Genomic DNA, 23,435 nt, shown 5'->3' with positions numbered 1-23,435 from the left:
GGGCCAAAACTCCACCAGAGGGAAGGAGGAATCGCCTCCCCGGTTTGGGGTGTCTCCCCCCCTCGCTTTGGGGCTAATTTTGGGCCATAAATTGACTCTTTGCTGAAAAACGAGCCTTTTCTCATTTTTTATATTTATTTTCCTGTTTTATCCTCGGGGGTGGGTTTTTGGGGGGACCCCCCATCAAAACTCTCAAACCCCCCTCCCAAAAAAAGCTGGAAAATCACCAAGCGACCCCCTCCAACCCTTTGGGGGGACAGGGGGAGTGAGAAAACCCCAAAAAACCCTCCACAACCCCCCAAAATCCCCCCTAAACTCACCTGAGGGTGTCCATGTCCGACTGGAAAATCCCTCAAAAATCTCCTTGTGCCTTTTTCAGAGTGGAAAATCCCCCCCAGGACCCCTCCCCGCCCCCGGCTGGAGCCCCCCGGCCCAACCCCGAGGAAGAAAGAGGCTCATTGAGAGCCGGGGGGGCTCCAGGGGGGGACAGGAAGGAGAACAAGGGGAGCCTTTGATGGGACGGGACAGGGGCGGCTCTCAGGGCCCGGCCCCGGGGTTTGGGGAGGGGTCCTGGCCCTGGGGAGGGGGCACAGAGCGGGGAAATCACCCGGTACTGGTGGGGGTCCCATAATGGATCAACCTCTCATTCTCTGCCCCGATTTTGAGGGGTCAATTTGTGCCCCCGGTTCTTCTTTTTTGGGGTCACCTTGAGCTGAGCCCCCCCTGTCCTTCCTCCCCTCGAGCCCCCTCCCCATTTGGGGACCCCCACCCCCCTCAGTCCCTTCCTTTGGGGTTCCCTGCAGCTCTGCCCCCAAAACCCTTCCTCCCCTCGAGCCCCCTCCCCATTTGGGGACCCTCAGCCCTTTCCTTTGGTGTCCTCAGTGTCTCTCCCCCCTCCCCAGCCCATCCCAACCCTCCCAAGGGGGGGCGGATCCCCCCCTTTCCTTTTCCTTCCTCCCCCTCCTCAGCCCGGGGCCTTTGGGGAGAGGAGGAGAAAAGGAGAGAAGGAGAAGGAGGAGAAAAGGAGGAAGGAGAAGGCGAAGAGAAGGAGAAGGAGGAAAGGGGGAGAAGGAGGAAAGGAGGAAAAAAAAAAGAGAAAAGGAGAAGGACGAGAAGAAGAGGAAAAGGATCGGCCAGACCGGGACGAGATCGGGATCAGGGAATGAGGAATTCCCAAATTTTCCCACCCAGGACCCTCCCCAGCCCTGCCCCAGGACAGCGGCGCGGAGCAGCCCGAGGTTGGTTGGATCATTTCACATGCCTTTATTTCAGCAGTCAGAAAAAAAAAAAAAATTAAAATTTTTAATCCATTTTTTTTTAAGGACACCTCCCCCCCCACCCCCCCCCCAAAAAAAAAAAAAAAAAAAAAGGAAAAATAAGAAAACCACCCCCCCAAAAAACTTTTAAAATTATTAATTCCTTAATTAATTAATTATAATACATTATTACAGACTAGGGCAAAGGGAGTGGGTTTGGGATGGATGGATGGATGGATGGATGGATGGATGGATGGATGGATGGAAAAAAAAGCTGCTTTTTTTGAGCTGAAATTCCACCTGCTCAACCTGGAAAATTGATTTATTCCTTTCCCCCCTCGGGATTTTTTGTGCCTTTTGCTCTTGGGGTGATGGTGGGGGTGAGGGGAGGGAAAAATAGCACCTTTGGAAAATTCCCAAGTGGAAAAAAAAAAAAAAAAAAAAAAAAAAAAAAAAAAAAAAAAAGAGGGAAATAAACCATAAAAACAGAGGAGAATTCAAACAGATCAAAGCTGAGAGAACTTTGGAGGTTGTAGCACCAAGTGGTCCCGGGGCTGAATGTTCCGGGCCCAAAAATTAAAGAGAATATTTAAAAATAATAATTAAAAAAAAATCCCAACACACAAAAAAACAGGATAAAAAAAAATAAATCCTGAGGGAAAGAAAACCTCCAAAGTAAAATTAAAATAAAATAAAAACAACAGAGCAACTAAAGAGAGAGAAGAGAGAAAAAATAATAATAATAAAAAAGATAAAATAAAATAAAATAAAATAAAATAAAATAAAATAAAATAAAATAGGAAGGAGAGAAAAATTAGCACCTTTGCTCTGAACCTGGCAGGAAAGTCCCGGCACAGCTGAAAAAGCTCCAAAAAAACACCAAAAAAACCCCAAAATTGAGAGTGAAAGAGCCCGAGGGTGGTGAGGTACCATCGAGACGGGGCCGTCAGTGCAGGGCACCAGCTGCTCTTCTTTGGGATTCAATGGGGGTTTTATTTTTTTGCTGCCTGAATAAAAATAAAATTAACAACAAACAACCGACAGCACGACAAAAAAAAAATTAAAATCATAAAAAAATAACCGGAATGAAAGGAAATTTGAGATAAATCAGAAATCAAGGTTATCCTGATAAAAAATAAGGAGGAAAAAAAGGAAAGAAAGAAGGAAAATGAGGGGGGAAAAGTAAATTAGAACCAGGAGTTTCGACACTTTCCACGCTGCAAAAAAGCAATTTAAATTCTAATGAGATGCAAAAGCAAAAGGGGCTGGAGGGGCCCTGGGGGGGCTCGGGGGACCCTTTTTTGGGGAGTTTTGTCACCTCTGGGGAGATGAGGAATGAAAAGGGAGGGAAGCAAGCGAACCCATTTCCTGATGATTTTGTTTGAAAAAAGTCATTTATTGGGGGTTTTTTTATATTTTTTTTAGGGGGGGTTGAAACGCCTTTTTTTTTTTTTTTTTTTTTTTTTTGGGAAAAGAGGGGGTTTTTTTGAGAGTTTTTTCCTCTCTTACTGCAACACAACCAGAGTTGTTGTTGTTATTATTGTTGTTATTATTTTAGAGACGCTGCACAGACACAAATCCAACAAACAAAAAAAAAAAACAACAAACAAAAAAAGTAAAAATAAAAAGTCCATGTGAAATTTTTCTCCTTTTTTTTTTTCCGGCTCTTTTTTTTTTTTTGTGAATTTTTTTTTTATTATTATTATTACTTTTTTATCATTATTATTACTCTCTCCTGTCACACATCCAAAAAGGGGGGGAGGGAAAAGGTTTTTACAAGAAACACACGGGGCCGATGTCAATGCCGAATTCCTGGTCGGGAGCGCCGACGTCCATAGGAGCCAAATCGATGATGGGCAGGCGCGAGGTCTTCGTCGTCTTGTATTCAATGACTGTCTTGCCCCAAGCACCCGTGTGACTCTGTGGGGACAAAATTATCACCTCATGTCCCTTTTTAATGTCCCCAAAAGTCCCCAAATTCTTGTCACTGCCCCATCGGTGTCACTCACCGTGCAGCCGTCCTCGGTGACGCCGTAGGTGAAGCGGCTGTTGCCCTCGGCGCGGATCTCGATCTCGTTGGCTCCCTGCAGCAGCAGCGCCTTTTTCAGGTTCCCGCTGGCCTGGTCCATGTAGGCCACGCTGTTCTTGCAGTGGTAGGTGACGTTCTGCGAGGCCTCGGTGGCCATGAGGCGCAGGAAGGTCAGTTGGATGGCCACATCGGCGGGGTCGGAGCCTTCGCCGCCGTATTCGAACTGGAGGGGAGGAGGAGGAGGAGGCAACGCGTGGTGAGGTTGGTCCTTTGTTGTTCCCACCTCGGTCAGACCATCCCCTGCTGTCTCCACCTTGGTCAACACCTGGCCAAGCTGTCCCCTGCTGTCCCCACCCTGGTCAGACTGTCCCCTGCTGTCCCTGCCTTGGTCAACACCCGGTTGGGTTGTCCCCACCTCGATCAACACCCAGCCAAGCCATCCCCTGCCGTCCCCACCCTGTCCCCAGGCCCACCTGGAAGCCGTCGCTCATGCTCTCGCCGAACCAGACGTGTTTCTTCTCCTTGGGGTTCTTGCTGAGGTACCAGTTCTTGCGGGCCACGGAGCCGCGGGTCGGGTACACGCACGTCTCGCCCGTCTCCAGGTTGCAGAAGACCTTGATGGCGTCCAGGTTGCAGCCTTGGTTGGGGTCGATCCAGTACTCGCCTGGAGGGGACAGGGATAGGGTTAGGGATGGGGTCAGGGACACGGAAAGGGACAGGGAAAGGGACAGGAGAGGGGACAGGGTCAGGGTCAGGGACAAGGACAAGGACAGGGATAGGGTCAGGGACAGGGTCACAACAGGGAGAGGGACAGGAGAGGGGACAGGGTCACAACAGGGACGGGGACAGGGACAGGGTCAGGGACGGGGTCAACGTCAGGGAAAGGAAGAGGGGACAAGGTGAGGGGACAGGGACAGGGATGGGGACAGGGTCAGGGTCAGGGACGGGAGAGGGGACAGGAGAGGGACGGGAAGGAGGGACAGCTGGGGGATGGAAGAGAGGGACAGACAGGAGGGAACAGGGGAGGGACAGACAGACAGGAGGGAACAGGGGAGGGACAACCAGGAGGGATTGAAGTCAGGAGCAGCCAGGAGGAAACAGGAGAGGGACAGAGAGGAGGGATGGAAGTCAGGAGCAGCCAGGAGGGATGAAAGATGAAGCTGAGGAACAGCCCCAGGGGATGGAGAATGGAATTCAGAAGCAGCCAGAAGGATGGAGATAAAGAGAATCCAAGAGGGAAGAGGCGAGGAAGAACCAGAGGGATGGAACAGATGAGGAAGAACCAGAGGGATGGAGATAAGGAGAATAATCCAGGAGAGAAGAGGTGAGAAAGAGCCAGGAGGGATGAAGGCTGAGGGTGAGGAACAACCCCAGGGGATGGAGAACAAATGGAACTCGGGAGCAGAGCATGGAGAGGTGGGTGAGGGATGAAGGATGGAGGATGCTGAGGATGAAAGGAGGAAGGAGGAAGGTGAGGAGCAACCACGGGAGGGGAGGAAGGCAAAGGAGGGACCTGGGGGTGGAGCGTGGAGCAGGAGGAGAGGAAAAGGGAGAGGGACAGGAGAGGCAGAAAAAGAAGGACAGAGGCGAGGAACAACAGCAGAGGGGACAATGACATGGGTCCCCATGGAGAGGTGACACCCACCGCTCTTCCAATCCCCATGGCACATCTTCAGGTCGCGGCAGGTGCGGGCCGGGTTCTTGCGGGTGCCCTCAGGGCTGCGGATGTTCTCAATCTGCTGGCTCAGGCTCTTGAGGGTGGTGTCCACCTCCAGGTCTCGGTCTCTCATCACGTTGGCATCATCAGCCCGGTAATAGCGACCACCGTCGTGTGCCTTCTCCTGGGGCGGTTGGGGCAGGAAACTGAAGTCGAATCCACCGCTGGGAGGGCCAGGAGGACCAGGAGGGCCTGGAGGACCAGGGGGACCCTGCGAGGTGACAGAAGGAGGATGAGGATGGTGATGGAGGCGCTGGAGGAAGGAGGATCCAAGAAGGAGGAAGGCTTGGGACGTACGACGGGACCGACGTCTCCGGTGCGGCCGCGGGGCCCGGGGGGACCGATGGGACCGGGGAGCCCGTTCAGACCGTCCTTGCCAGCGGCACCGGCAGAGCCAGGGGGACCCTGAGGGGTGGGAGAAAAGGGTGAGTGTGGAGATCCGGTAGAGATGTGCCCTCTAGTCCCGGCAGAAATGGCCCGTCTAGTCTCTGAGATGTCCCTTCTAGTCCCAGAGATGTCTCCTCTACCCCCAGAGATGTCCCCTCTACCCCCAGCAGAGCTGTCCTGTCTAGTCCCAGAGATGTCCCCTCTAATCCCGGCAGAACTGTCCCCCCCAGCCCCGACAGAACTGTCCCCTCCATCCCCCTGGCAGAGCTGTCCCCTCCAGCCCTGACAGAACTGTCCCCTCCAGCCCCAACCCGTGTCCCCCCAGGACCCTGGGCCACCCCCCCGGTGTCACAGCCATGTCCAGATGTCACAGCTCGTCCGGGGACTCACTCGGGGACCGGCAGGACCAGAAGCACCAGAAGGACCTTGTTCACCAGGAGAGCCCTGTGACAATCGAAGGGAGAGGTGACATCAGAGGCGACATCAGAGGTGACATCAGCAGATCCTGAGGCCACCAACACCCCCCTGGGGACTTACGGGAGGCCCAGGAGGGCCCTGGAGACCGGAGAAGCCTCTGTGACCCTTCATGCCTCTGTCACCCTGTTCACCGGCTTCACCTTTGTCACCGCGGGGACCTTGGGGACCCTGCAGGGAGAGGAAGGTGAGCAAAGTCCTGGCCACTCACTGTCCCCAAGCCTGAGGGGACACAAAGGCACCAAAGGGGACAAGAGCAGAGCGTCACTCACAGCAGGACCACGAGCACCAGCAGGGCCAGGGGGGCCAGCGGGACCTTGGGGACCCTGGGACAGGAGAGAAGGGGACAGGTTAGAGCGTCCTGCACCTCCTGCTGCTGCTGCTGCCCTGGGGCAGGCCTTCCTGAGGGGCTCAGGGACCCCTGAGTGGGGTGGGGGCACCCTGAGGACCCTTTGCAAGGTGGTGGCACCTCTGACCTCCCCTTTGCAGGGTGGTGTCACCTCTGCTGTCCCCTTTGCAGGGTGGTGGCATCCTAAGGACCTTTACAGGATGGTGGCACCTCTGCTGTCCCCCTTTGCAGGGTGGTGTCACCTCTGCCATCCCCTCTGCAGGGTGGTGTCACCTCTCCCTCCTTGGGGAAACCCCTCCCAGCATCACCAGGGGCTGAACCCGGGGCCAGACCCCAAAAACGGCCCCTTTTCGGGCCGGGATGGGGGAGGCTTTGGGCTCTGAGCATCACTTACCGTCTCACCACGATCTCCGTTCTTGCCAGCAGGACCGACGGGCCCGGGGGCACCGGGGGCACCGGGAGCACCGGGGGGGCCGGCGGGGCCGGTCTCACCGCGATCACCCTGCGAGGAGGAGGAGGAAGAGGAAGAGGAGGAAGAGGAGGAAGAGGAGGAAGAGGAGGAAGAGGAGGAAGAGGAGGAAGAGGAGGAAGAGGAGGAAGAGGAGGAAGAGGAGGAAGAGGAGGGGTCAGTGTGAACCAGCACAACCCCATCACCCCCTCCTCAAAGCCCCCTTTTAGAGCCCCCTCACCTTGGGACCAGCAGCACCATCACGGCCAGGAGCACCTTCAGCACCAGGAGAGCCCTAAAGGGAAACGGGGGGATCACCAGGGGGGTCTCACTGAGAGCCCCCCGACCACAGGAGATGCTCATCAGCATCCTCAGCACGGGGAGGGGTCTGTGCTCACCTCACGTCCAGCTTCTCCAGGGGGTCCAGCCAAACCAGGGGGTCCCATGGGACCAGGGGGGCCGCGCTCACCGGGGGAGCCGTGAGGACCTTGTTTGCCGGGTTCACCCTGGGAGGGGACACAACCAGGGGGTCACACAGCCCGGGGATGGAGTGACAGAGTCTGTGGTGCCCCAGAGACCCCCCAGTACTCACAGAAGGACCAGGCAGCCCAGGGAAACCTCTCTCTCCTCTTTGTCCAGGGAGACCCACCACACCGCGCTGGCCAGCGATACCTTGGGGTCCAGGAGTGCCGGGAGCGCCCTGCGGGGACAATCGTGACATCAGCGCTGGTGGCAACAGCAGTGAGTGTCACCCCTGGCGACACCAGAGGGGTTTGGACAAGGGGTGACTCTGGTGACACCAGAGGGGTTTGGATAAGGGGTGGCTCTGGTGAGACCAGAGGGGTTTGGACAAGGGGTGACTCTGGTGACACCAGAGGGGTTTGGACAAGGGGTGACTCACAATGGGACCATCAGCACCAGGAGCTCCTTTCTCGCCAGGGGGTCCGGGGGGTCCGGCGGGTCCCGGTTCTCCGGGGCGGCCGGCGGGGCCGGTCTCACCGCGGGGTCCTTTGCCGCCTTCCTTGCCGGCGGGGCCGGGAGGGCCGGGGAGGCCGATGTTGCCCTGGAGGAGGGAGGGGAGGTGGTGAGGTCAGGGCAGGATCCCCCCGTGGGAGGGGAAGGGCGGCTGGGGGTGTCCTGGGGCCAGGTGGGACAGGGCAGCACCGGGAGTGGGGCCAGGGTCTCCTGGGCTGTGTCCTCAGGACCTTCCAGCCCGTGTCCCCAGAGCCTCCTGCTCCATGGCCCCAGAACCTCCTGCTCTGTGTGTCCCCAGAACCTTCTAGCCTGTGTCCCCAGCACCGCTCTCTCTGTGTCCCCAATACCTCCTGTCCCGTGTCCCCAGCACTTCTCTCTGTCTCCAGCATCTCTGTCCTGTGTCCCCAGAACCTCCTGTCTTGTCCCCAGCATCTCCTGCTCCATGTCCCCAGCACCTCCTGTATCATGTCCCCAACAGTCCTCTCCATGTCCCCAGAACCTCTCTCTCTGTGTCCCCAAAACTTCCCACTCTGTCCCCAGAACCTCCTGTCCCGTGTCCCCAGCACCTTCCAGCCTGTGTCCCCAACACCTCTCTCCATATCCCCAATACCTCCTGTCCTGTGTCCCCAGCATCTCTGTCCCATGTCCCCATAACCTCTCTCTCTGTGTCCCCAGAACTTCCTGCTCTGTGTCCCTAGAACCTTCCAGCCTGTGTCCCTAACACCTCTCTCTCTGTGTCCCAACACCTCCTGTCCTGTGTCCCCAATACCTCTCTGTGTCCCCAATACCTCCTGTCCCATGTCCCCAGCATCTCCTGCTCTATGTCCCCAGCACCTCTCTCTCTCTGTATCCCCAGAACCTCCTGTCCCATGTCCCCATCCCCTCCTGAATCATGTCCCCAGCACCTCTGTTTCCATGTCCCCAGCACCTCTCTCTCCATGTCCCCAGCACCTCTCTCTCCATGTCCCCAGCACCTCTCTCTCCATGTCCCCAGCCCCTCATGTCCCCCATCCCCATCTCCAGCCCCTCACACCCCGCCAGGGTCACTCACCGAGGGGCCGGGGGGTCCAACTCTTCCAGCAGCACCAGGGAAACCAGTAGCACCCTGGCAGGGAGGAAAGAAGGGTCATTGGGGTGGGAGCCAAAGGCCCAGGGGACAATCCCCAGCCTGGGGGTCACTGCAGAGACCCCGGGGTGAGTGGGCAGGAGGAAAACATCCACCTGGGGGGGCTGATTTGGGGGGTACAAAGGCAAACCCCCCTCCCCTTTTCCCTTTTCTGGATGAGGCCACCCCACCCTGGTGCCACCCCCAGATGGTTTTGGGGGCTCAGGGCTGGATCTACCCCACATTTTGGGGGCACCAGAGCCACAATTAAACCACCTCGAGGCTGTTCACACCCAGGGGTGCCCCCAGACCCCCCTAAACCCCCCCAAATCCCCCCACAAGGCCAATACTTACAGGGGGTCCAGCGCTTCCGCGAGCACCTTTGGGACCAGGAGCACCAACAGCACCCTGGGCAGGGAGGAGGAAAATGAGGATGAGGATGATGAGGATGAGGAAAGGGGCGAGCTGAGCTGTGGGGCCACAGGATAAGGCTCTCAGGGGTCACTCACAGCGGGTCCAGGAGCACCAGTGGGGCCGGCAGGGCCGGGGGGACCAGCATCACCTTTGGCTCCAGCATCCCCAGTTTCACCTTTAGCACCAGGCTGGCCATCAGCGCCCTGAGGGGACATGGGGTGAGCCCGAGGTTGGGTGGGGGGCTCAGAGCCACCCTGGGGGGCTGAAGGGACCCCCCAGGAGAGGGGTGACACTTACAGGGGGGCCAGCAAATCCAGCAGGACCGGGAGGGCCGGGCTCGCCACGGTCACCCTGGGGAAGAGGAGGGAATGAGGTGAGACAAGCAGGGGACACTGAGGGGTGACAGGGGTGTCACCGAGGGGTGACACTGAGGGTGGGGGACACTTACAGGAGCACCACGGGCACCAGTGGGACCAGCAGGACCAGGGGGACCAGCTTCACCCTGGGATAAAAGGAGGAAAACAAAGGAAAAACGGGATCAGGGCTGTGGTGAGGAGGTGGCACCGAGAGCCTGGACACGGCTGTCCCCGAGGGATGTCCCCACCTTGTCACCAGGAGCACCAGCAGGGCCAGGGGGGCCGATGGGACCGGTCAGGCCTCGGAGACCGTCCTTGCCAGGAGCGCCATCAGCACCTTTGGGACCGGGGTCACCCTGAGGAGGGAGGGACACAAGGGGGGGTTACGGGGACGGGATTCACCTCTCTCTGCATTGGGACATTCTCGGTTCATCCTCCCTGGGACGGGCTGGATCCCCTTCCTCCTCCTCCTCACAAGAGCTGGGATTGTCCCCAAGGGATGGGGACAGAGGTGACACAGAGCATCCCCTCCCCAGGACCAGCCTCAGCTCACCCAGCCCCGAGGATGATGATTGTGATGATGATGATAAGGGGGGCTCAGAGATGGTGGGGAGCAGGTCACCAAGGGGGACATCAGTTTTGGGGACACCAGGGGTTTTAGGAACTCCAGGGCTTTGTGGACATCAGGATTTTGAGGGCACCAGAGTTTCAGGGACACTGGGGTTTTGGGGGACACCAGGGCTTTAGGGTACACTAGGATTTTGGGGACACCAGGGCTTTGAGGACACCGCGGCTTTGGGAACACCAGGATTTTGGGGGACCCCGCAGCTCTGGGCACACGTACTCTGTCCCCCTTGGCTCCTGGCAGGCCGGCAGCACCGCGCTCTCCGGGCATTCCCTGCAGACCGGGGGGGCCCTGGTTCCCAGGGGCTCCGGGAGCACCAGCATCGCCCTGAGGAGGAAGAGAAAAACAGGAATTAACAATATCCTAGCACAACAAACCCAAAACCCAACCTCAGGGCGGGTTTAAACCAACCCAAACCACCCCCAGAGCTGTGCCCCAGGAGCTGGGGACAGTCCCCAGGCTGTCACCCACCTTAGCACCATCGTTACCGGGAGCACCGTTAGCACCACGAGGACCTTGGGGACCGGGGGGACCTTGGACACCACGTTCTCCAGGGAAGCCTCTCTCGCCCTGGGGAGGCAGGACAGGCCCCGAGGCCGTCAGGGAGGTGTGGGGGGACACTTTGGGGTGCTCAGAGTTAAGGGGGACACTGGTGAGGTTTAGCTTACCCTGGCACCAGCAGGACCGGGGGCTCCGGCGTCTCCAGGGACACCCTGAGGGACAAAGGGGACGAGTCAGAGGGGGACAAGTGACACTTGGGGACACACAGGGTGTCTCTCATTCCCTGGACAGCAATTCTCACTCCTCCCTCTCTGCATGGAGCATCTTGGGGTATTCCAAGGGTGGGGGGAGACCCCCAGCAGCAGCCCCTGGTGTGTGTATGGGGACAATGGGGAGGGGACAGGAGTGTCCCCAACGCTCACACTCACCTGCTCACCAGGTTTGCCAGCCTCACCAGGGGGGCCAGCAGGGCCGGGCAGACCCTGGGGAGGAAGAAGAAGAACCATGAGCCACCACGGAGGTGACAAAGGGATTGTCACCCACTCTCTGGGTGCTCTGTCCCCTTATAGGGGAAGGGGACAATCCTCACCTGGAATCCAGGAGCACCAGCAGGACCTTGTTCACCTCTTTCTCCAGCGGGGCCCTGGGGGAGACAGGACAGGAATGGAGGGGGGCAGGTGGCTCCAGAGCCCTTTGCCAGGTGTTTGGGCGTGGCAGGGCGTGGCAGGGTGTGGTCAGGGGATACTCACAGTGGGGCCAGGAGGACCTTGAGCACCGGTTTCACCGTCTTTGCCAGCAGCACCCTGGGGGAGGAGGGAGAGGAGGGAGGTCAGGGCTCTGTGTCCCCTCTCCCAGGGCTCTGTGTCCCCTCTCCCAGGGCTCTGTGTCCCCTCTCCCAGGGCCTGGCCAGGGCCAGGGAATCCCTGGAAGGCACCAGGGAGACACCAGGGCCGGCTGCCCACGGCCACGTCACCGCCCTGTCCCCGCTCCAGGAGGGGATCCCAAACACCTCATCCCGCCCCGGGCTCGGGCTGGGAGCCCGCCCTGGCTGCCCTGGGCCACCTCACACCCCATTCAAACCCCACTCACAGCACATTCAAACCAACTTCAGACCCCATTCACACTGGATTCACACCCCAAATTCATACCCCGTTCACACCACAATCACACCGGCATCCACACCAGATTCACACCCCTTGCACACCCCATTCACACCCCCAATTCACACCCCATGCACACCCCAATTGTGCATGTTCACGCTGCGTTCACACCACATTCAAACCCCATTCACACCACAGTCACACCCCATTCACACCACAGTCACACCAGCATCCACGCCAGATTTGCACCCCATGCACATCCCATTCACACCCCACGAACACCCCAGTTATGCCCGTTCATGCTGCATTCACACCCATCCACACACACAATTCACACCTCTTTCACACCAGATTCACACCCATGCACACCCGTTCACACCCAATTCACACTGAGTTCACATCATGGTGACACCCCATTCACACTGTACTCACACACCCATTCACACACCATCCACACACCAAATTTTGCACCCTGTTCACACCAGGTTCAAAACCCATGCACATCCCATCCACACTCACTTCACACCCCATGCACATCCCACTCACACCCCACTCACACTCCATTCACACGCCATTTACACACCATGCACACCCCATACACATCCCAGGCACACACCATTCATATCCCATTTACACCCTGTGCACACCCCACTCATACCCCATGCACACCCCATTCACATCCTGTTCACACCCCATTGCACACCCCACTCACACACCATTCATGCCCTATTTACACCCCATGCACACCCCATACACATCCCATTCACACACCCCATTCCCACCCCATCACAGCTCCCCGTGCCCTCCCTGCCACCTCACACTGGGGTGACTCTCCCTTGTCACCCCTCCTGTCACCCCACACCAGAGTGACCCTCTCTGTCACCTCCCACCTCCCCTGTCACCTCCCCCGAGCTCTCCCCACACTCACCACAGCACCAGGGGGACCGGGGGCTCCTCTCTCTCCGGGTTTTCCAGGTTCACCCTAAAAAAACCAGAGCAGAATGAGACCGTGCCGACCCCGGGGACAGGGAGGGGACATCAGAGGATAAAGGGTGACACTCACCGCAGCACCTTTGGGACCAGGGAATCCCATCACACCAGCCTGGCCTCGGGCTCCGGGGGGACCAGGGGGACCAGGGCGTCCGTCTTGACCAGCGGGACCCTTTTGGGGGGAGGCAAAGCCCCTTTAGAGGGGCCCATGGCGAGCCAGGGGGGGAGGAGGAGGAGGAGGAGGGGACACCAGCGGGGACAACTTACAGGGGGGCCAGTCTTGCCATCAGGGCCGGGGCTACCGGGGCTTCCAGTCAGACCCTGCGAGGAAAAGGAGGAGCGTGAGGAGCTCAGGGGATGTTTTGGGGATGCTCCAGAGAACGGGAGCATCCTGGGATGTGGGACAGAGGGCAGGACAGCCCTGTCACCGTGTCACTGTGTCACCAGCTCACCTTGGCACCGGGGAGTCCGGGTTCTCCGGGGCGTCCGGCTTCACCAGGAGATCCTTTGGGGCCCACGGGGCCGGGGGAGCCGCGCTCGCCGGGGGGACCCTGGGGAAAGGGGGACAGCGGTGACCCGGGGACAGGGAGCCACACGGAGCTGCTGTGACAATGGCCAGAGTCCCCAGGGTTGTGCTGATCTGAATTTTTGAATTTTCTCCCGTAGGAAGAGCAGGACACTCACCTTGGGACCGGCAATGCCATCGCCACCAGGGAAACCGCGACTGCCAGGAGCGCCCTGAGGGGACAGGACACGGTCAGTGAGGGGACACAGGGGACACCAGGGACACGAGGGGACACCGGGGACAGCGGGGGGGTGCAGGGGAGGGAAGAGTCACAGTGGGAGCAGCCTGGAGGGGCTGGGGATGTCACCCCAGTGTCCCCAAAAGAGCTGGACACGGGGAGCGGGGAGGAGGATGGGGATGGGGACAGGGACAACGCAGGGGTGGGGACAGGGACACGGCAGGGATGGGGACAGGGACCATGGGAGGGATGGGAGACAGGGACATGGCACAGATGGGGACAGGGACAAAGCAGGAGTGGGGACAAAGAGGAGACAGGGATAGGGACAGGGACAAGGCCATGGTGGGAATGGGGACAGGACCACGGCAGGGATGGGGACAAGGACAAGGCAGGGATGGGGACAGGACAAGGCAGGGATGGGGACAAGGACAAGGCACGGAAGGTGACAAGGACACTGGCACTCACCCGTTCACCAGCAGGGCCGGGCAGCCCAGCGGGGCCGGGCTCACCACGGGCTCCTCTCTTTCCTTCCTCTCCAGCGGGGCCGGGGGGGCCTTGGACACCAGCGGGACCCTGCGGGGGGAGGCCGAGGGGTGAAGACCCCCGGGAGGGGTGAAGACCCCCGGGAGGGGCCGGAGCCAGCGGGGACCACTCCCCCCTTTGGGGGGACACATCACAAGGTCACTCACTGGTTCTCCTTTGGCACCGGTGTCACCTTTGTTGCCTGGAGCGCCGGGTTCACCCTGAGAAGAGAAAAAAAACCAAATTTGAGGAGCAGAAGAACCTTCAAGTGACATCCCCATGAGCCCTGAGTGGGGACAAGGACACAGAATATCCCAACAGAGCTGACGGGACACCTCAGGAGGCACCTCCAGGTGGGATCACAGCACCTTTTGGAGCAAAGAGAAAAATCCCAGCCCAGCAAAGACCAACCCAGGGGATACTCACAGTGTTACCCTTGGGACCGGGGGCACCGCTGGGACCTTGGGGTCCGGAGGGACCGCGAGCACCGGGGAAACCAGGAGCTCCAGCGATACCAGGAGCGCCCTGAAAGAGCCACAAAGGACCGTGAGGAGGTTGCACAGCCTTTCCTGCCCCAGCCAGGGAAAAAGGGGACACTGGGGACACTCACGGTGGCACCTTTAGCTCCGGGTTGACCGTCAGCACCGGGGTTACCCTGCAGAGAGAAGAGGAGGAGGAAGAAGAAGGTCAAGGTGGGGTTGGCAGGACGTGAGGACAAAGGACAAGGAGCTTTGGGGTGTCACTTACAGCAGGACCAGCAGCTCCAGCAGGCCCAGGGGGACCCGGCTCACCGCGAGCACCTTGGGGACCTTCACTGCCTCGAGCTCCTTGGGGACCCGTCTCACCCTGGGGGAGAAAAAAGAAGGATCAGTGGGGCTGGTTCAATTTTGGGGACATTTCTGGCACTGTCACTGTCCTGGACATTCCTGAAACCCCCTCCCGGAGCCCCCCCAGACCCACCTTAGCACCGGCAGCACCGGGAAAACCGGGGGGACCAGCGGGACCAGTTGGACCCTAAAAAAGGGAGAAAAGGGGAGAGTCAAAGGGGGGATCCCAAACAGGGGGGTCCCGGCCGGGATTCCCAAATCCAGGGGTGGGATCTCCATGTGGAGAAGCCTCAGGAGCTCAGGAGGGTCAGGGGGACTTACGGGGGGACCGGCAGCACCGGGAGCGCCGTCATTGCCACGAGCGCCCTGGGGGGAGAGGGGACACCGTCAGTGACACCCAAGGGTGGCGCAGGTGACACTCACGGGTGGCACAGGTGACACTCACGGGTGGCACAGGAGTCTCAGCCCTGCCCATCCCAAATACTCACAGCAGGGCCGGATGGGCCAGGGCGGCCTCTCTCTCCAGGAAGACCACGAGGACCCTGAGGGAGGGGACAGAGCAGGTTTAGGACACGTTTTGACCATTTGAGTGGACATTTCCCCCCTTTCTGAGCCTCCTCCCACCCCTGTACCCCCCAAAGGGTCAAACCCCTTCTGCCCCATTCCCTGAGGAGGAGCTGAGTCCCCATCAGGTGTCACCTCCTCCCCAGCAGGTGTCACCTCCCAGCAGGTGTCACCTCCCAGCAGGTGTCACCTCCCAGCAGGTGTCACCTCCTCATCTTTGTGTCCCCTCCTGCCCAAAATCCCCCCCAAAACCCCTCCTGGGCGCAGCACTCACCATCTGCCCAGGAGCTCCGTTCTCTCCAGGGCTGCCGGGCTCTCCCTGAGGAGGAAGGACACGGTGAGGGACCTGCTGTGCTCTGGGGACAGCGGTGACACCGCCCAGGACAGGGGGGTGGCACTGTCACCTCTCCTCACCTTGGGGCCAGCAGGTCCAGGCTCACCCTTGGCACCATCCAGACCACTGAAACCCTGGGGGGTGAGAGATGAGAAGTGAGGAGGGGGTCAGGATGAGTTCAGGGGGTCCTTTTTGTCCCCAAAGTGTCACCAGCAGGGGTGACAGGAGAGGAGGTGACTCACTCTGTGTCCCTTCATGCCTGGAAGGCCGGCGGTTCCGGGGAGACCTCGAGCACCCTGGGGGGACACGGGGGGGACAATGATGGGGGTGACTCTGGGGTGGCACCAGAGCTCCCCAAAGTCCCCAAAGAGATGGGGAGACAATGACGGGGGTGGCACCAGAGCTCCCCAAAGAGATGGGGGGACAATGATGGGGAGGGGGCTCTGGGGTGGCACCAGAGCTCCCCAAAGTCCCCAAAGAGGAGGGGAAGGGACACAATTTGGGGTGTCTCTCACCTGGGGACCAGGGGGACCTCGCTCTCCAGGGCGGCCAGGTTTGCCAGCTTCACCCTGAGGACAAGGACACGGCGTTGGTGGCACGTCCCCAAACCAGGCGGCTCCTCCTGCTCACCAGGCTCCAAATCTGGGGAGGGGGGACCCCATAAATGGGTCACTTACGTCATCTCCATTCTTGCCAGGGGGGCCAGCAGGACCTCGGGGACCCATGGGACCCTAAAAGAGAGGGAAGGCAGGGCTGAGGTGACAATTGTCACCTTGTCACCCTGTCACCAGCCCCCAGAGCAGGGACAGCACTGTCCCCATGCCCAGGGGACACCCCCAGCACTCACAGAAGCACCAGGTTCGCCGGGTTCACCAGGGGGGCCTTGGAAACCTTGAGGACCCTGTGGAGAGAAAAAAAATAAAGGGAAAAATTAAAAAAAAAAGGGTCAGAAAATGGGAATTTTGGGGTTGGTTCCCACAGTGGTAGGAGTGGTGTCCCCCCTGTGTGGTGGCAGCAGGATTTTGTCCCCATATGGTTCAGGAAGGGTGTGACACCCTCCAGGATGTCCCCACACCACCCAGAGGGGCCCAGGGGGATGTTTGTCCCCAAACCCCAGTGGACAAGAAGAGGTGACACTCACGGGAGCGCCGGGAGGACCGGGGAGACCACGGGGACCAGCTGGGCCCTGGGGGAGAACAGAAAGGGTCAGTAGTGTCACCTTGTCACCCTGTCCCCATCCCCTGTCCCCATCCCCAGCCCATTGCTGGAGCCACTGGCCCCAACCCCGTCCCCTGCTGTCCCCACCTCCACACCCTCCCTGTCCCCATTGCCACCCCAGCCCTGTCCCCAACTCTGTCCCTGTCCCAATCCCTACACAGTCTCTGTTGTCACTTCATCTCTGTCCCCATGACCAACATGTCCCCAACTCTGTCCCTTTTCCTGTCCCAGTCCCCAGAGACATTCCCTGTCTCTGTTGTGACTCCATCCCTGTCCCCAACTCTGTCCCCATCCCTGTCCCCACACATTTTCTGTGTCTGTTGTCACTCCATCACTGTCTCCATCCCTGTCCCCAACTCTGTCCCTTTTCCTGTTCCAATCCCCACACATTCCCTGTCTCTGTTGTCACTCCATGCCTGTTTCCATCCCTGTCTCCATCACCAACATTTCCCCAACCCTGTCCCTTTTCCTGTCCCAATCTCCACACATTTCCTGTCTCTGCTGTGACTCCATCTCTGTCCCCATCCCTGTCCCCATCACTGTCCCTATAACCACCCTGTCCCCAACTCTGTCCCTTTTCCTGTCTCAATCCCTACACATTCCCTCTGTTGTCACTCCATCTGTCCCCATCCCTGTCCCCAACTCTGTCCCTGTCCCTGTTCCCACATATTTCCTGTCCCTGTGGTCATTCCATCCCTGTCCCCATCCCTGTCCATGTCCCTGTCCCCTCCAGGCCCAACATCCCTCCCACGTCCTGGTGCTCAGTGACATCACCAGCACAGGGAACACTCCCATCCCCTTCACCCACCTTCCCCCCCACCCACCGAGCCCCTGGTGTCCCCCAATGTCCCCTGATGTCCCCAGTGTCCCCAGTGTCCCCAGGCTCACCATGGGCCCGGGCACTGCCATCCCTCCAGCCTTCTCGTCGTAGCCGTAGGACATTTGGGGAGCGAAGTTCTGCAGGACAGGGACAGGGGGGTCAGGGGGGCACAGGGGGGTATGAGGGGGTCACAGGGACCCCCGGGGGGGCTGTGCCATCAGGGACCCCCCCAAACTCACCCCACCGAGGCCTGGGGGGCCAGGAGGGCCGGGGGGACCCGGGAGACCGGGCTGGCCTGGGATCCCATCCCTGCCGGGGGGGCCGGGCAGTCCCTGCGGAGAGAACGGGGGGTCAGACATGGGGGATTGGGGGGAGACCTGGGGGGATTGGGGTGAACCCAGGAGGGATGGGGGTGAGCCTAGGAGGGATCAGGGTGAGCCCTAATGAGATGGGGTGAGCCTCAAAGGGACCAGGGTGAAGCCAGCAGGATTGGGGTGAGCCCAGGAGGGAACAGGATGAGCCCCAGTGAGATTGGGGTGAGCCCAGGAGGGATTGGGGTGAGCTCCAGTAGGATTAGAGTGAGCCCAGGAGGGATGGGAGTGAGACCCAGAGGGATTGGGGTGAGTCCCAGCAGGATTGGGGTGAGCCCTAGTGAGATGGAGTGAAGCCCAGCAGGATTAGGGTGAGCCCAGCAGGATTGGGGTAAATCCCAAAGGGATCAGGATGAGCCCCAGTGGGGTCGGGGTGAGCTCCAGGAGGATTGGGGTGAGCCCAGGAGGGAACAGGATGAGCCAGGATGAATCCAGTAGGATTGGGGTGACCCCCAGCAGGATCAGGGTGACCCCAGCAGGATTTGGGGTCCACACACAGCAGGCTCCCCACAGGTGGGGGACACACCCACCCTGTCTCCTTTGGGGCCGGTGTCTCCTTTAGGACCCTGCAGAGCAAACACAAAACACGTTAAAAAGCAGGGATGGGGGGCCCCAAAAATGGGGGTGGGGGAGCTCCAAAAACAGGGGTGGGGGGCACCAAAAACAGGGGTGGGGGCACTCCAAAAATGAGGTGGGAGCTCCAAAAACAGAGGTGGAGGAGCTCCAAAAATAGGGATGAGGGCACTCCAAAAATGGGGGGGGGGAGGGGGGCTCCAAAAACAAGGTGGAGGCTCCAAAAACAGGGATGGGGGGCCCAAAAACAGGGTGAATTTTTTTTTTTTTTGGGGGGGGAAGGGTCTCTTACCTCTACTCCAGCATTCTCTGGATAAGCAGGGGAAGCTGTGAAGAGGAAAAATAAATTAAAAAAGGGGTTTAGAACAGCTCAACCTCCCCTTCCCTGGGCTGGGGGGACACAAAACCCGGGGAGGGAAGAACTGGGATATATATAAAATTTATTTATTTTTATATATGTATATATATATTATTTATTTACTTTTTATATATAATTTATTTTTATATATATTTATATATAATTTATTTATATATATATTATTTATTTTATATATCTATTTATTTAATTATTTATTCTTTATTTATTTATATATATTATATATATTATTTATTTATATTTTATAGATATTATTTATTTATATATATATTTATATATATTATTCATTTATTTATATATATTTTATATACATACATATATATTTTTTTTAAAAAAAAATTTTTTTTTTTTTTTTTGAGGAGGAAGAAGAGGAGGAGGAGGGTGTTTTCTATCGCGACATACCCTCAGTGTCGGGACAGATGGGGCAGCACTCCCCGAAGGGGATCTCGGCGTTGGGGCAGTCGGCGGTGTCCTCGCAGATCACCTCGTCGCACAGGATGTTCCCGCTGTCACAGACACAGATCTGACACGGCTCCGGTTTCCAAACGTCCTTGTCGTTGTAGGTGAGCCCATCCTGGATGCAGCTCCCGCTTTGGACTGGGAAAAGGTGGGAAATTTTGGGATGAAACCCGCCTGGTTTCCTCTTTATTCCCCGCCCTGCCAGAGGGGTGTTTTTTTTTTTTTTTTCTTTCCTTCATCTGTTTCTCATCAGCCCCAGAGTGGTGACACAGAAAAAAAAAAAAAAGCTCTGCAATAAAGTCTTCCCACAAGGGTTGGAATTTAAACAAAAAGGAGAAAAAAATTCCCTCTTAGAAAAAAAATCCCTCTTAGAAAAAAAAAATTTAAAAATATATAAAAATATACTTTAAAAAATATTAATATATATATATATATATATATTTTTTTTTTTTTTTTTTTTGTCAAGGCAAAAAAGTCGCCCCCAAAAAAAGGCAGGAGGGTCCTCAAAAAAAAAATCCCAGGGATGGGATGGGCCCGAATTTGGGCTGAAATTGGATCCAGGGATGGGGCCGGATGGGAGCGGGGGCTGCGGGAGGAGGAAAAGGGGAGGGAAAGGGCCACGAGCCAGGCCCGGGGGTGGCCCCAAAGGTGGGGAAGGGTCTCCCCTTCCCCGCCAGAAAAAAGAAAAAAAAAATTAATTAAAATTAAAAAAGGCGAAAAAATAAAAAAAAAAAAAGGAGAAAAGGGGGAAAATTAAATTAAAAAAAAAAAGGTGAATAAGTAAAAAAAAAAGGAGGAAAGGGAAGAAAAAAATTGAATTAAAAAAGGCAAAGAAGTAAAAAACAGGAAAAAAATGAATTTAAAAAGGGTAAAGAAGTAAAAAACATGAGAAAAGGAAAAAAATTAAATTAAAATGGGCAAAGAAGTAGAAAAAAAGGAGGAAAGGTGAAGAACAAATAATTAAATTTAAAAAGGTAAAGAAGTAAAAAAGGAGAAAACAAAAGGGAAAGAAAAAAAAAGGGAAAATGTTAAAAAAAAAAGAAAACGGAGAATGCAAAATTCTTCTTGAGGAGGACAAAAAAAAAAGGGCAAAACGGGAAAAGCAAAATGTAAAACGGGAAATGCAGAACGAGGGAATGGGAAACGCGGGACGGGCACTGTCAGCACAAAACTCACCATCATTACCATAATTATAACACAATCATCATAATAATAACGATTTAAAAGCCATTTAAGAAAAACACCGAAAAAATAAAATAAAATAACACCAAAAAAAAAAAGAGGATAAAATGGGGTAAAAATGGGGTGGGCGGGGGGTCTGGGGGAGGTGGGTTTGGGGTCTGGGGGAGGTGGGTTTGGGGTCTGGGGGAGGTGGGTTTGGGGGTCTGGGGGTGACCCCAGGAACGCCCCCAGCCCCAGCCCGGCACCCCCCTCTCCCCTCCCCGAATATTTTTGTTTATGAATCATCCGAGACTTTTTCTAATTCTTTCCTGATGGTTTTGGCAGATCCCGGGGCTGCCCCCCCGATCTCTCCCCCCTCTCTCTCTCTTGTCTCTCCCGCGCTCTTTCCCCCCTTTTTTTCCTTTCCTTTCCTTTCCCTTCCCGGCCTCTTCTCCTCCTCCTCCCCTCGGTCCCGGCTCCCTCCTTTCCCCGCCGGCTCCTCTCCACCCTTCCCTTCCTTCCCTCCCTGCTTTTGGCAGGGCGCCCCCATTCCTGACCCCCAGGGCCCTAAACCCCAAATCCCCCAATTCCTCACCCCTAGGGCCCTAAACCCCAAATCCCCCAATTCCTCACCCCCAGGGCCCTAAACCCCAAATCCCCCAAAACCCCAAGCCCCTCACCCCCAGAGCCTTCCCCATTAAATCCCAAATACCCTCAGAACTTCCCCCTTTAAACCCCAAATCCCCAAATCCTCCATTATTTTCTCTATTTTTCACCATTTCCCCCCACTTTCTTTCTAATTCTTTCTCAGCTCTTCGCTCCCACCCCGATTTCCTCCTCTCCCATCCTGAATTCCTCCTCTCCCACCCCAAATTCTTCTTCTCCCACCCCCAAATTCCTCCTCCCGCCCCCAGGGCTCAGAGCATCCCCCAAATCCCCACTACTCACTGTCTTCCTCTCCTTGCCCTCGGGCGAGTAGGACAGTCGCTGCTATCAACAGCAGTGACCGAGAATCCACAAAGCTGAACATGTCTAAATATTAGACATGTAGACTCTTTGGGGTCTCTTTTTCTGGGTTTTTTTGTTGTTCTTTTCCTTCTTTTTTTGTTGTTTCTTAGCTTGGGGTCATGCGGGGCCGGCTGTAAAAAACCCCCCTGGGAGTTTTCCAAAATCCAGACCCCAGCAGAAAAGTTCCTACTGCCCTTTGCCCGCTTCTCCTCCAGGCCTTTTATAGGGCGGGGAGGAGGGACCAGGGGAGAAAAGCGGATTTTGGGCGGCTCTTTTGGCCAATCAGAGGAGCCCAGCGGGTCAGGGAGAACCCCCTTGTCCCCCCCCTTTCTCCTTTTTGTCCCCCCTTTCTGTCCCCCCTCCTTGGGCTGTGTGTCCTTGCACACGCAAACAGGGGCACACCAGTGTGTTCTGAGGGTGGGGTGGGATTTTGGGGGGATTTGGGGGGTTTGGGGTGAGGGGGTTGTGGGTTTTTGGGGGGTTGGAGGTGTTTTTGGGGTTTTTTTGGGGTGGGGACAGAGGATGTGGCACGTGGCGCTTTGGGGACTCCGGTGCCACGCGATGCCCGGGCCTTGCCAACCTCACTCAAACACCCCTAAAAAACCAACCCTGCAGCTGGGAGACCCCAAAACCCACCCAAAAAATAACCCCACGGATAGGGGGACCCCAAAACCCACCCAGGGCTCCCCCACAAGGAGCCCCCTCAATCTGGGATGGTGCAAGGCCAAGGCCACCAGACCCCCAGAGCATCCCTTGGATTGTCCCCAAGAGCATCCCCCGACCCCAAATCCCCTCCAAGCCCCACAGACACCCCGAACCCCACCCCAAACCCACTCCTTTGGTGGTTTTTAGCCCTTTTTTCCTTCCTTTTTTCCCCCTTTTTCCTCTGGCTCCCCTCCCTGGCACGGCTCCCACGGCCGTTTCCACATTTGAAGGAGCCACGTTGGTTGGAAAAAGCAAAAAAGCTCCTGGACAATGATCCACAAGAAAAAAAAAAAACTTTCTACCGTGCAATTTTGGGGAGGGTGTAATTACACGCCAAAAAAATCCACGTCTGTAGCAGGAGCAGGAGGGAGGGGAGGAGGGACACGGCCAATGTGGCACCCGGGGGAGCCCCAGGGGCACCTCCTGCCTCTCCTGGGGGGACTTTTTAGGGAATGGGGAAGGGAAAAGGTGGGTTCAGGTCTGGTGAGAAGCCCCCAGGATGGGCTGAGGGGGTGGGGGTTGGTGGGATACTGGGGATAGTGGGAATAGTGGGAATGCTGGGGATACTGGGAGAACTGGGAGCACTGGGAGCACTGGGAGCACTCAGTTTGTCCCCACTGTCACTGTGCTTGGAGCTTGAGGGGTCAGGGGGATACTGGGAATACTGGGAATTCTGGGAGCATTGGGAGCACTGGGAGCACTGGGAATACTGGGAGCACTGGGAGCACTGGGAGAACTGGGAGCACTCAGTTTGTCCCCAGTGTCACTGTGCTGAGAACTTAAAAGCCCAGTGCAATACTGGGAATACTGGGAATAGTGGGAATACTGGGAATAGTGGGAACACTGGGAGCACTGGGAATACTGGGAGCACCATTTGTCCCCCATCCCGTTGTGCTGGGGGTTTGAAAGCTGATTGGAATGCTGGGAATACTGGGAACACTGGGAACACTGGGAATACTGGGTGCACGGGGAGTGCTGTTTGTCCCCACTGTCACTATGCTAAGAGCTTGAGGGCTCAGGGGGAACTG

The 23,435-nt window shown here is 57.0% G+C and overlaps 1 protein-coding gene and 1 long non-coding RNA gene across 2 annotated transcripts; both read right to left on the bottom strand.

Annotated features, from left to right (window-relative positions):
• Positions 1-1,030: 1,030 nt before the first annotated feature.
• LOC310918868 (uncharacterized protein) lies at positions 1,031-21,978 on the bottom strand. Its single transcript, XM_083877843.1, has 47 exons — positions 21,643-21,978; positions 19,477-19,671; positions 18,991-19,025; positions 18,656-18,691; positions 17,994-18,086; positions 17,823-17,891; positions 16,858-16,902; positions 16,564-16,617; positions 16,394-16,447; positions 16,232-16,285; positions 15,959-16,012; positions 15,797-15,850; positions 15,657-15,701; positions 15,307-15,360; positions 14,952-15,184; positions 14,739-14,837; positions 14,602-14,646; positions 14,418-14,516; positions 14,159-14,212; positions 13,935-14,042; positions 13,411-13,464; positions 13,179-13,326; positions 12,994-13,047; positions 12,800-12,898; positions 12,665-12,718; positions 11,386-11,439; positions 11,226-11,279; positions 11,065-11,118; positions 10,804-10,848; positions 10,607-10,705; positions 10,355-10,462; positions 9,700-9,866; positions 9,603-9,656; positions 9,452-9,505; positions 7,562-7,723; positions 7,253-7,397; positions 7,059-7,166; positions 6,902-6,955; positions 6,607-6,714; positions 6,136-6,189; positions 5,927-6,034; positions 5,780-5,833; positions 5,300-5,407; positions 4,931-5,213; positions 3,759-3,949; positions 3,266-3,508; positions 1,031-3,176 (listed from the first exon to the last, which is right to left on the bottom strand). Exons 1-47 carry the CDS (start codon positions 21,722-21,724, stop codon positions 3,030-3,032), a joined length of 4,425 nt encoding a protein of 1,474 aa, XP_083733969.1. The 5' UTR covers positions 21,725-21,978; the 3' UTR covers positions 1,031-3,029.
• On the bottom strand, positions 8,686-9,349 carry LOC310918708. The gene is made up of 3 exons (XR_014591731.1): positions 9,250-9,349; positions 9,095-9,148; positions 8,686-8,740 (listed from the first exon to the last, which is right to left on the bottom strand). It is a non-coding gene; the product is annotated as an uncharacterized lncRNA (long non-coding RNA).
• Positions 21,979-23,435: the final 1,457 nt, after the last annotated feature.

Source organism: Zosterops lateralis (assembly GCF_965231275.1).
Source record: "Zosterops lateralis genome assembly, chromosome: 24".
Taxonomy (NCBI): Eukaryota; Metazoa; Chordata; class Aves; order Passeriformes; family Zosteropidae; genus Zosterops; species Zosterops lateralis.
This window is presented reverse-complemented; position numbering and strand designations above follow the sequence as displayed.

Excerpts from the sequence above, each read along its gene's own strand:
- LOC310918868 (XM_083877843.1), bottom strand. The coding sequence starts at position 21,724 with ATGTTCAGCTTTGTGGATTCTCGGTCACTGCTGTTGATAGCAGCGACT. Across the intron at positions 16,013-16,231 it reads GAGGTCCCCCTGGTCCCCAG|GGTGCTCGAGGTCTCCCCGG; the intron begins GTGAGAGACACC and ends GTGTCCCCCCAG. Across the intron at positions 10,849-11,064 it reads CTGGCAAACCTGGTGAGCAG|GGTGTCCCTGGAGACGCCGG; the intron begins GTGAGTGTGAGC and ends TTTGTCCCTCAG.